A 13567-nucleotide genomic window follows, 5' to 3' on the forward strand; every position below is an offset into this window, starting at 1 on the left:
CCACAAAAAAAAAAAACACAAAGTGTTGTATGATCTGTGCCTTTTTTTATATCTTGGCAGGTAGGGACATTTGGAGGCAGAAAACAAGGGAGAGGGACTGTAACAACTAAATGTAAAATATATGTAGCAAATCTTGTCAAACATTAGGAGTTTTTAGAAAAACTGCATGCTTTACATAATATTTTACTTACATAAACATAAGTCTTGGCTACAAAAAAAAATGTAGAAATGTGGTTTTGCACTGACAAATTATTAAGCAGTCGACGGGGACGCAGGATATCTTGACTTTTCTTTCCCCTGTTGCAAGAGATTAAAAACATTTCAGTTTTTGTTTAGTCTGTGATTATTGTGTACCCATTTACAAAATAGATTTTTGTTTCGCCTAAACTGTTCTATTTTTCTATACTTTTTCATTTCGATTTGTCAATTGTGATTTTTTTATTTTATTTTTTCGTCCTGCCATTTTGGGGGGAAAAAGCAGATGCATACATCGCAAGCGCTAACACCATTCAGACCTAGGATGGGCTGCTTATCAATGAAAATAATGTTCTAGGAATACAGAAACACATGTACGTTAAACGTGGAATCTGGTAGTTTTGCGTGATGCTTACACAAGAAGGCATTCCAAACTTTTGTTTGCTTGATCATTCCTGAAAACGTTAAATCTATTGACTGCGGGGAAGCTGTGACGGATTCTCTGTCCACTTTTTTCTTTTCCAGAGCTGCTTTGCTGTGTCTATCAGCCTTTTTTTAATGTACAAAATGTACAGCAAAACCTTGCTTTAGATGTATGTTGTGGAAATCCGTTTTTGTTTCAGGTTTTCTCTCCCCCGACCCCTTTCTGCTCTTGCATACACGTGAGTGAATCTAAATAAAACGGCAGCAAACTGCACAATTCATACTTAAAATGTCTTACGCATATTATTGCCAAACACTATTGTTGATTTCTAGTTTATTTATGTTGGGAGTGGATGCTATTGGGAAAACAAAACAAAAAATGGTTCCTTGCACACATCTGTAAGCTGTTTTGGTTTAAAATACTGTAATTAACTAGCAAGGTGGACTGACCTTGTGGCGCTCTTGGGGCAATATCCTCTGTACATATTAGCTGCAACAGATTGGATTTTATGTTGACATATTTGTTTGGTTATAGTGCAATATATTTTGTATGCAAGCAGTTTCAATAAAGTTTGATCTTCCTCTGCTAAGTGATGTCAATTGAATATTTGCATAGAAGAAATTATCCCCTTCAGACCAGAGATGTATCTGAGAAAATTAGGGGGCTCTGCTGTCCTCCTGAGACCTTCCAGCTAGGGTGTCCGTGACAGAGTAACGCTATATATCTGTGCTTGCCCTGCTTGCTGTTAGCGCGGAGCCAGCGATTCATGCTACCAGTGAACAAAATTCTAATAAAAATGAAAACCTGACTTAAATCTAGAAAGAGACCACCCTTTATGATAACCTCTCAACAAATTGTACTACTCGGCTTTCTTACATGAGTGGTAACTGGGTTCAGCAATTTTAATTTCACACATACACTGTAAATTTTGCCCAGTGTTTTATAAGGGGTGGTCTTTTAGTAAATATAATACCCTATGCAATAAGTTCATTATAAATGTAAAGGTCAAATATCCAATACCAGTGGGAAGCAGGTCATGTCCAGGCACATTATCATTTAGCCCCATCCTAGAGTGTATGATGCATATTATAATACATTATATTGTCAATGAAATGATAAGAATTGGAATATATATTCAAATATGTATTAAGTTCCAGTTCTTATGCCTTCCTGGTTACCACTTATCTGTGGTAGAATCATGATTTGAGGATGAAATTCCAGTGTATGCCGGTATAGCAAAGAAACTCATGTATTCTTGGTCATTTGTGGAATTAATAGTGATTTGTTATGTGTCCGTGGTTTCACATATGACTTTGATTTATTGTATTTTCCCCTGTCACTCCCGGTCAAACAAGAGACGGCTACGCCTATCCGAATAGGGCAGGAAAGAATAAAACCCTCAGAACCTCCCGCGTACCCACAGTTCTTTCCTGCCCTGTTCCGGGTAGGTTCAGTCATCCCCCCATTTGTTTTCTCTGCTTCTGTTTTATTTTCATATTTTAACTGTCCTTTGTTATCAGAATGCTGCTAGATAAGGCAGACCTCCCTGAAGGATCTCCAGCTCCTTAAAAGGCTACATCCAAGACAAAGCATCTGGAAAGGAGTTAGAAGTTCTGTTGGAGAAAGCCATTGGTGGCAAGTATTTTCTGCAATGTTTGTGTCCCAACCCATTCAAGGCATCCAGATTTCAGGATTCCAGACCCTAGTCCGGATTTTTGGATAGGACTTATGGTTCCAGATTTCAGCCTTTCCATGGTAGAGGCGGACCTTCCTCTAAACAAGAGGACGGGGCTTCTAAGAAAGCAGAAAATTGCGGTAGGGGGCAGGCTGAGGAGTCTTCTTCATCAATGGGCTCTTTTTTGTTCAGACGCCTGGACTCTGGGAATCATTTCCAGAGGGTATAGTCTGGAGCTTGTCAGTTCTCCTCCAGAGCACTTTATAATTTCTACGCCTCCTGCAAATTCATTCAGGACAATGGTACTTCAGGACCTTGATCAAGAGTTTGTGACAAATCAAGTGTTGATCCCTGTGCCTCTAGGCCAGATGTTTACTCCCACATCTTCGTTGTTCCCAAATCGTCAGGAGACTTAAGACTCCTCATAGATCTCAAGTTTCTGAACCGTTTTGTGGCTTACAGGAAGTTCAGGATGGAGTCTATCTAGTCCACCATAGAGCTTCTTTCCAAGGGAGATTTTCTTCATGTTCTCATCAGGCAGGAGTCGCAGTAGTTTCTTCGGGTGGCCATTCGGGTGGAAGAATTCAGACAAGATTTTTTGGTCAAACCAGGAACGTTGTCTTCATATCAATGTGCTGGAACTTCTGGCAGTATGGAAGGCGCTCCTTTCTTGGCAATCCAGGTTGCAGAGAAAAGCAGTGAGAGTTCTATCACACAATGGCACAGTGGTGGCTTTCCTGAACAAGCAAGGCGGCACAAGGAGTTTTCAATTGGGCGCTCTTCTTCACGTTTTGGCCGTGTTCATTCATGGGAAGGAGAACATTACCGCAGATTTTCTCAGCAGAACATCTGTTCTTCAAGAAGAATGGAGCTTGAACACTGCAACATTTCTGCAGGTCACGAGACACTGGGGTACTCCACAGATTAACCTCATGGCGATGGCAGCCAACAGGAAACTGCCTCTGTTTTATTCCCTGTCATTGACTGGCCGCCCGTTAGCTCTGGATGCCTTTTCCCAAACTTGGGACTTCGATTTGCGTTACATCTTTCCCCCTCTTCTTCTCATCACCAGGGTTCTCCGAAAGATCATAAGAGACAGATGCCGGGTGATACTAATAGCTCCCGACTGGCCCAAAAGTTAATCCGTCTCTCCATAAAGCCTCCAAAGAAGTTGGAGAACCTGCTCCATACCAGTCTGCCTCGCAGATATGCCTCTTGACCCCCTATTTGCCACTCTACCCCCCAGATATGCCTTATACCCCTTATATACCACTCTGCCCCAGATATGCCTTTTAACCCCTCTATATGCCACTCTGACCCACAGATATGCCTTATACACCCCTATATGCCACTCTGCCCCCAGATATTCCGTTTAACCCCCTATATGCTACTCTTCCTCCCTGATATTCCTTTTAACCCCCCATATGCCACTCTCACCATCCCCCGACTTACCAGTGCATCTCTAAACTTGTCCCCCCATGCTTCAGATTCCTTGGTGTCTAATGGGGCAGACAAGTTGTCTGCGCGCATCGCACAAATGTCCACCAGCTGCCAGATAGTTGAATCCAGGTCCCCTGCAGCGCTGAGGGGAATCTGGATCTTAGTCTTATAGTCAGACCTGTATTTGAGGTCTGATTAGAAGATGACCTTGAATATAAGACAATGGTTTGCTCTGAAAAATTCTCTCATAACTGAGCAAATACAGTATATGTTTATGTTGCTCCCAGTAGATGGCGATCCAAGATCACAAATATCTAATACATGAAGAAAATGCCAGGTGTAAAGTTGGAAAACAAACAACCTACACAGTCTACATTCACTATTAGTTACAGGAAAGTTTCAGATTCTATGATACAGTGGATATAAAAAGTCTGCACACCCCTTTTAAAATGTCATGTTCTTGTGATTTTAAAGAATGAGACAAAGATAAATCATGTCAGAACTTTTTCCACCTTGAATGTGACCTATAACGTGAACAATTCAGTTCACAATTACGACCTATAACGTGAACAATCCCCCTCGCAGAGGGGCAAAACCGGAAGTTGGCGCATGCGCAGTTTGGTTCAGCCCCGCCCCCTACATAATTATGGGCAGAATCTATAGGGCACGGGTGTCCAAGTTTTTTCTGCACTGGGCCACCAGAAATGTATATGTAAATGTAAAATGTTTATCTCATTTTTCACTGAGAGAAAATATGGCCTTTTAGCTTTATAATGCATATTAATACAGGGTTAATTTGGCGATATGCTCTTCAAAATGGAATGCAGAAAGCATCTATTAGGTTTACGGCTGTTAGGTGAAGACAGAATGAGTTCATATGAAACACAAGGTTTGTGCAGTTGTTAAAAACCAAATAGCACGGAATGGAGCGCATGTACATGAGGGAAAACAAAAATACAACACAATAGTGCAATATGTATACTCAAAATATAAAATGTGAAAATAAATACCACTCACAAGTGGACCGCAAATGGTGTGCTCATCAAAAATCCAATTTTCAAATCTTTGGTGCTGCAAAGAATAAAAGTGGACAAATGGTGCAGTATCTTCAGTAGTCGGATGTAAATAAGACGAATTTACACTTACAATTGCGATGGCACCACTCGAATAGAATAGTGCATATGCATATAAGTGAGACTCCATCGGAATCTTGTAAAAAAAGGGATTTAATAAACCATTTTTTTACAAGATTCCGGTGGAGTCTCACTTATATGCATATGCACTATTCTATTCGAGTGGTGCCATCGCAATTGTAAGTGTAAATTCGTCTTATTTACATCCGACTACTGAAGATACTGCACCATTTGTCCACTTTTATTCTTTGCAGCACCAAAGATTTGAAAATTGGATTTTTGATGAGCACACCATTTGCGGTCCACTTGTGAGTGGTATTTATTTTCACATTTTATATTTTGAGTATACATATTGCACTATTGTGTTGTATTTTTGTTTTCCCTCATGTACATGCGCTCCATTCCGTGCTATTTGGTCATTTCCACACTTTAAGGAAGAGTGTTTTTTGGAAGCTGCAGTCTTGAGGGAAGTATCATTTTATTGATTAATACACGTGTTATTTTGGGTTTTCTCTTGTATTTTGCACTTGTGCAGTTGTTACCCTGAGCCTTTGGGGAACATCGCTTACCATTCCGGCAATCACACTGCCTGCTTCTCTCTCTCTGACAATTGGGCTGCTAGCACCAAATGCACTGCGGGGTCCTTGCTTCCAACAGTGAGGAATGGTAAGTAATACCCATGTTTTACTCAAATGTTATTTTTGTGTTAGTAAGGTTTGACCCTGGCCTGCCTTTGTATTAACCATGTGCCTGCTGCCTGCCATATTGACCCTGGCCTGCCTTTGGATTAACCATGTGCCTGCTGCCTGCCATAGTGCCCACTGGACAAGGATGGTTTAGCCGCTGTTATCTCCGGGTATCTGCTCACTACCTGCGTGGCCGCTCTGCTTTTCTTCTCACCTTAGTTAGTAGCTCCATTGTCATGATTCGTACTCGCCTACAACCAGACTTCTTTCAATCCTGTACCACTAGCCGGTTCCTAACAGGGGGATAAGGAGCCAGATAAAGAGAGTGTGTGTGTGTAGGGTGAGTGAGTGTTAGAGAATAACTTTGCATGTTAGTATGTGTGTGTGTGTTAGTTATGGGGTGGTCACCAAAGAAATACTGCACCAATCATACCTGTAAACTTCAATTGCTTTCCCCCCTGATTATATCTGTAGGTTTACCTACTACCTGTTACTGCTTAGACTGTAAGCTCCACGAGCCAAGGGCTCCTTTCCCTACCAGGCGGCTAAGTTTGCCAGTCCGGGACTGTTAGCACTTAATTAATAAACATATACATAAAAAATGTTGTAACATGTAAAGCACAAGCTACTGTACTCTCTCCAATTTTTGAGGGCAATAGAAAATCACTTTGTCTTGTTCAAAAGATGGTAGGTTTCAGCAAAAAAGAAAACAGTTTTTTTTTTTAAATTGTATAAGTTAATATTTATTTTTATCTCACAGTAAGGAAACTAACACAGAATACACCAATCAACGTGAGAATTAAAGAATATGTATCATATTGATGAGATGTCATGATGAGGATGATTACATGCAGCTTATAGAAATAGCAGACAATTTGAATCTTGTTTGCTGTGGAACGTTATACGTGAGTTTGATGTATTGCAGGACCTTGTGCTGATACGAGCAGCGAAGGAAGAGGCATGGACTGTAATAGGCAGTGGCTGCGATACATGGAGCTCTAATGATCTAATGGCCGTTCTCGTAGCGTCTCGTAGAGGTAGCAATATCTATGCCTTTTCCTTCTTGCTTAAACGTTGTGTTATTGCACCACTTCAGATAGTTTATGATGAGATAAAGCAAGTTTAAGGCTCAGCCTTTTGCACCATAGAGAGGTGGAAGTCTTGCTATCTCTGGCAGGTACACCTTGTGCTTCAGCGAGGACCTATGAGGTTTTCCAAGGGAGGACTGAGCGATCTAGCCCTCTGCTATGTTTTCATGGAAAACAAGGACATTTCTAGCTATAACTGCAAAAAGGGTTTCTATTATCCTTTTAAACTTAAACTTGGATTTGCGTACACAACGTACCATTGGAACACAGGAGTGATGGGAGTGATAAAGGGCATCTGTACATCCATGTAGATGTTCCATTAACAAATCAGCCATTTCCAACTACAATAGTCATTTACAACATTAACACCATCTGTGCTGCATTTCTGATCCATTTCATGTTACGTTAATGGACAGAATTTGCTTTTCTGTCAAAACAAGGACATTTCTAAGTGACCCCAAACTTTTAAACCATAGTATATAAAGATATATATATAGACATATAGTTAGAATGAAGCGCACGATGAAAGATAGGATATGAGTTAAAAAGCAAAGGAGAGAGAAAGGGATTAAATGGAGAAGTATTTAAACCGAGATATATAAAATCAGAACATCTCAGTATGTGCACTCCATTGCCGTCTAATTCACTAATAGTTTGGTTTTAAAGGGATAAAGTCAGTTTGCCATTGGTGTGCTTTCCGATATCTACCCCTACCAGCTTTAAGAAGACCTCCCGAAGCACAGAATTACTAAACTATAGTAACAAGATTTTAAAAAAAAAACCAACCTAATAGTAAACAGAACATAACAATGGAGTAAAAACAATGTTACTGTATAAATATATATACATTTCTAGAAGCATATAATGCTAAATGCTGTCACTCTCTTTCTTCATGTCATAACCTCCCAGTAAGGTTACGCTGATCTCCGACATCTGTATGTTGCCTTTAATGGCGGTAATCCCTGTGGCGGTACTGCTGTGCGTAGGGCTCAGCTGGCTCGGTGGTGCTTGTGTCTGACAGCAGTATACTTGCTTTTTGAAATGTTGCCTGAAACTTCTACTCAACCAATACAGTGCAAATGGGTTGACGCAGGAATTGCTGAACGCTAATACCCGGGCGAATATAGTGGCCGATAGATGAAGCAATGATGAATTTACAGCCGAGTGATACGTAAAGGATCTGTACAAATAGAGAATGTGGTTTGGCAGCCAGCAGAAGGCAAAGAGAGCAACCAGCACCAACACCGTCTTTGCGACTCTTTTCCGAGACTCAATCTAGATAGGAAAAAAATAATGAGTTACTTAATTTGAAAAGGTAACAAAAAACACACATTGATAAGACATTGCAGAAAGTATTTTATAGAGGTTGTTGCCTCCTATCACTTTCTCTCTTTCTCTCTGTGCAAGAGCGATAGTCCTCCCCAGCTGTGCACAGTGGCATGTGAACATATATGACACCTTCAGCCAAGGGGGCCAAGAAAAAACAACCCTGGCTGCACGCGTGTGCATATCACACTGTCACTCAGAAACACACTCTCTCTCTCACACACACACACTTACCTGGAGCCTTGTGCACTGCTACTGTAGGGTCACACAACACAACATTACATGGCCCACTCCACCCCCACCCCCCAGGGCACTGGCCCTGTCTTAAAAACTTGGACCAGCTAAGGTAAGCAATTGCCCCCCTCCAGACAGTCTATTACACATATACTTGAGGAGGTTCATTTTCTGTCCACCAAACATCGTTGGGTAACCTGTCCCCAGCTGACACCAATCCCACAGTCATGAAGATCTCTTTCACCCATGTGTTGGGATAGAAGCAAGTGTGCGTGTGACCCAGTTTAGGAGCAGACATTTCTGTGTCTCTCGTATAGACTGTATTATGCATAATATGCCATTTATTATATGTCCTCTCCTCCCTTTCCTCTTATTGTTTCTATTTAGCCAGGTAAGTCAATAAAAGAAATACAAACTCCTTTATTTCAGCATACACCTTCTCCTAAAAATGCTTTTATATGACGAACCTGCTTTCTGGCGTGCGTGTGTTCCTCCGCAGGCATGTTACATGTGCTTTTGTAGAGTGTTTTTGCAATGAGGAAGTAGTAGGCAGAAATAATTGACAATGGGACAAGGTAAAACACCAAGAAGCACATCAGAGAATGCACCTCCTGCAGTATTTTCTCCGATACCGGATAAGGAGCGCAAGCTGAAAAAGATGTGTTTTTTTCGGGGTTTCTGAATTCATACAAATCCGAGAAGACCGCTTCTGGAGCAGCGAGCAGCATTGAAATCATCCAGACACAAAGCGCTTTGCCGCATGTTTTCAGGACCGCATTTGAGGTCTGCAGTTCCAGGGGCTTCACAATGGCTCTGTACCTGTTGATAAAACAAAATCTGTGGGTTAGCGGAGACGGCAGATTCTAGCAGCTCCAGTCGTTTTTCCCTTTTAGAAATTAGCATAATAATTGCAATCTTGAAAGAGAAACCTTAACAAGCGCTGCAGGAGTCATTATGTGGAGAGATTGAAACCAATTTGCTTAAACCTTGAATTTGTGTGTATTTTTTTTGTGGAAGATTTATTCTATATCTAAGACAATTTAAACAACGCATCTAAATATTTTAAGTGGGTACTTTTGGAGAGAAGTTCTATTAAAACAAATAACTAGGGGGGGGGTCAAGGAACAACAGTATATGAAGGACCTTTTCTTAACCATCACAACAGAGTACGGGTGATGTTTGAGTACGATGTGCCTTGTCCTCTGTATTAATACTGTACACCCATATATTGTAGCTAAATAGATAATGAATGGATTAAAATGGCCTCCATGATAAAGTCTTGCCAGCTGTGTCTGTGATCACCTGGTGATCATGATATCATTCGTAAAGCAAAGCTAGTTCACCTTATGGTCCACCTGCCTTTTCAGAGCGCACCAGGATATTTGTAGAAACAAACAGTCCCAGAAAAACTGCTCCAGGGACCCCGTAATCATCAATGATTTCTGGAGCCTCTGTACCAAACTCACAATGTTTCCAGGTATCCAGATAATGCTAATTCTGTACAACAATTTAAGATTACTAAAGCTCAGAATCTTTATAATACATGGATATTTAATAAGATAAGAGACAGAACCAGTCACAGCAGTAACTTAGGGCTTGGGCCTCCACCCTTCTACAGCCCATCATGTTACTCCTCCAAAATGTCCTCCATGTTAAGAAAGCCCACCCTCTCTTCCTCGAGCTTTCTACTTATTCCCAGTTGTCCTGGTTTTTTAAGACAATCCACCCAGATCTAGGCCCCCCTGTTTTAAAAAAAAACACTCCCTTTTTCCCAAGGGTCCCTTTTGGAACACAAAGCCACTTTTCCCTACTTCCAGGACCCTCCATGTTAGTGGAGTTTACAGTGAGCCAAGGAAACCTCCACTTCTTCCTTAAATGCACTGATGTTTAAAATATGCATATATATGGGGAGCACACTAATGTGGCACTATGAGGGGCCCAAGACCCCCAAAAGACTGGGCCTAAAGCTTTACTGGCACCTACGCTTGCTCTAGTGTGTCTATAAAAGAAACTCTACAGATGCCTCTACCAGACATGGGGAGGCTCTGAGAACATTCTGATTATCTATCTATCCATCTATCTATCTATCTCTCTATCTATCTATCTATCTATCTATCTATCTATCTATCTATCTATCATCTTATATAGCACAAAAACAGGGTTCACTCTGCTTCTATGCACATTTTTGGAACCTGTCATATAAAAGAAATTGTCGTGAGTGTTCTTTTAGCTTGGAGAATCATTAAATCGATATTGCCAAAATCAATTACCAAGAGCTTATCAATGACCTTTAATGATATCGCCATATAAACACTGATGGTTCTTTCATTAATGCATAAGATCAAGTGACTGTTGATCCATTTATATTTATTTTAAGGATAATCAAATACCTTTATTTTAAGTGTTGTGGGCTAATCCATACAATGGAACGACAAACAATATTATCACGATACTCTACAGTGTAAATTATGATGGTTTTTAGGTAGGTAAACTCTTGACCTTCATCTATCGAAAATTAATAAAGAAAATGTTAGAATACAAATGTAAAAAAAAATAAGTAATTTCTCACCTGTCAGCACTGAGAACTGTCAAGGTAAACACAGATACCCCAACTGAAGTAAGCTGTATGAATGATATGATCTTGCAGCCAATTCTTCCAAATAGCCATGTGTCTACCATGTAGCGGGAAGCATCCACCGGAACACAGGTCAGCAGAAGAAGCAGGTCTCCAAAAGCCAGGCTTGTAATGAAAATATTAGGAACGGTCTGCATTGACTTAATTTTGAAGAATACTTTTATAAGTATTGTGTTCCCAAGGAGACCAATTGAAATGATAACGGCATATGTGACGGATATTATTACCAGTATTTCCAGCCCCGGTGACAGGTCATCACTATCATCTTGATACAAAGTAGCACTTCCATTAGATGCTTTCAGAGAAGCTGTACTGTCTGCAGCAGGGGATAGAGTCTGGTTAAGTGCCATGAAATTCTCAGGCATGTTCTCTAGCAAGATTATTCAAATATCTTCCAGTTCAGTTCAGTGATGAGACGCATAACTAAATGCTCTAGCGCTGAGCTTGGAAATCTTCAGATTTATTGGATGTGATAAAATCTGAACTATCTGAGTAAAGCCATATCTTCCATATCCTCCGGCACTCATCAACCATAAAGAGTGTTTAGACTAGGGCTCACAAATGCTCTGAACAGTGTGGGAGGTACTGAATATTACTATTGAATTTTCACGCCGGAATCTTGGGGGATGTGTTCTCTTCACATTATTCCCTACGTTTGTTTTAAGCAAATGTTCTTGGTGATGCTGGAAGAGCTGGCATTCTAAATACCTCTTTATTGATCTAGTATAATGTAAATAGGATGTTAGAGATGGGTCACTAAGACTATTTTGGTTATACAAATATAATAGTAATAATACCAATTATAATATACTAAAGTCATTGGAGAATTATTAGTTTTTAGCGACAATTATCCTATTTTTTGCTTTCCACTCTTGTCTTATTACTTTCTCCATTTAACCCTTTTTAGATGTTTCTTTCCTTAACCATTTCCTATTGCTGCTTCTTCTTCTTCGTCACTCTATGTCTTTTTGCCTGTTAACTATAACAGCTGCAGCTATAACAACCTCCACTCTTCTGAGAAGGTTTTCCATGAGATTTTGGAGTGTGTCTGTGGGAAATGTGTTGGATGAGAAGGCTTGGCTCACAATAAGAATTCCAATTCATGTTCAGGGGGTTGAGGACAGGGCTCTGCGTGACCACTCAGTATCCTCCACCCCAAACTCATCCAACCACGTCTTTATGGAACTATGTTTGGGCACTGGGGCACAGTCATGCTGGAATAGGAAAGGACTTCCCCAATCTGTTGCCACAAAGTTTGAAGCATACAATTGACTAAAATGTCTTTGTATTCTGTGGCATTAACATTATACCTGGAACATTATACCATCATTCCGGTAGCGTTCTGGCATCTGACAAACCCAGATCAGCCCAACAGAGTGAATCAGGATTCTTCACTCCAGAGAACACGTTTCCACCGCTCCAGAGTCCAGTGTCAGTGTGCTTTACACCACTCCAGCTGACGCTTGGCATTACGCATTGTGATCTTCGGCAACCCTGCTATCTATTTTTTACTAGTATGACCTCCTCCTTTATATCTCTTATTAGAGTGCTTTGTGATGCTCACAGCAAAGAAATGGGCTTAGTAATTTAGTAAATAACTAAATTATACCAAAATATAATTTAAGATATTATTTACCCAGGTTAATTATGTGCTTGAAACATAGAATTTGATGGCAGGTAAGGACATTCACCCTTTTTATCCTGCTGTAAAGACTCAAAACTTAATAGGTCCGTTATTGGTCAGTGTAATGATATGCCTTTCATATGCATGTTTAAATTCCCTCACTGTGTTAACATCGACCACTTCTGCTGGGAGGCTGCACCACTTATCTCTCACTTGCTCAGTGATGCATATAAATGTGTGCCTTATTAGTATTCATTGTAGAATAAAACACAAGATTTGCAGTATGTTATTGAGGCATTCATATCTATATACTGGGGAGCTCTCCAGAATTTCCCTAAAGGCTCATAGCTATTTAAGGATCAACTTGACCGACCACTCAACGTCTTAGCGAATATTCTCAATATAGTAAGAGGGTGGTGAAGGAGCCTGGCAGTAATCAGTAGAACTTATTTAAATACTGAAACTGTGTATTAACACTCAAATAATCAAGACCTCTATCACCAGTCCTATTGCATGATCTGCAAATATATTATTATCATTAGAAGATGTACCGCTTGTCTGTTCGGGCAATCCACAGGCGTTTTGTTTTATCCTTAACCTATATATATGGTTTAGAGTCATATAATATTCATCCAAAGCCAATCGGCTACCAAGTGCTTGCAAGGAACATTTTAATAATAATATGACTAATTTAAAGCCTAGCGCTAATATGTGTAAATAGCGGCCATCAGCGGAGCAGTGATTTAGAAGATGATTTAGATGAACACTATGGAAGATGATGCCATTAAGTGTCTTTGCACGATGAAAAAAAAAGAATGATATAGATGATGATAAGGTGCAGCAGAATATATTTTCCCATTCTTTTAAGAACTTGTCCGGTTGAGAGTCTGTATGATGGAAATAGCTCTTATTTAATCTGTATTTCACAAAAACCTTTCAGGTTCTATTATATTACATCATAAATTTAATATTGTTTTTCTCTTTAACAAGCTGAACATTTTAATCCATAGCTAACTCTTCAATGCAAGTTACTAGACACTATTGTATCACAGTCATTACATTTACATTTTATTTAGCCTTTGCCATGGTGGAGAATACAACGTTATC

At 40.1% G+C, this 13567-nt stretch overlaps 1 protein-coding gene across 1 annotated transcript; it reads right to left on the bottom strand.

The window, feature by feature from the left end:
- Positions 1-7392: 7392 nt before the first annotated feature.
- On the bottom strand, positions 7393-11300 carry BRS3 (bombesin receptor subtype 3). Its single transcript, XM_053473575.1, has 3 exons — positions 10771-11300; positions 8669-9020; positions 7393-7916 (listed from the first exon to the last, which is right to left on the bottom strand). The coding sequence occupies exons 1-3, from the start codon at positions 11199-11201 to the stop codon at positions 7509-7511; spliced, it is 1191 nt and encodes a 396-aa protein (XP_053329550.1). The 5' UTR covers positions 11202-11300; the 3' UTR covers positions 7393-7508.
- Between the last annotated feature and the right edge of the window lie 2267 nt (positions 11301-13567).

The sequence above is a fragment of the Spea bombifrons genome, chromosome 8 (genome assembly GCF_027358695.1).
Source record: "Spea bombifrons isolate aSpeBom1 chromosome 8, aSpeBom1.2.pri, whole genome shotgun sequence".
Taxonomy (NCBI): domain Eukaryota; kingdom Metazoa; phylum Chordata; class Amphibia; order Anura; family Pelobatidae; genus Spea; species Spea bombifrons.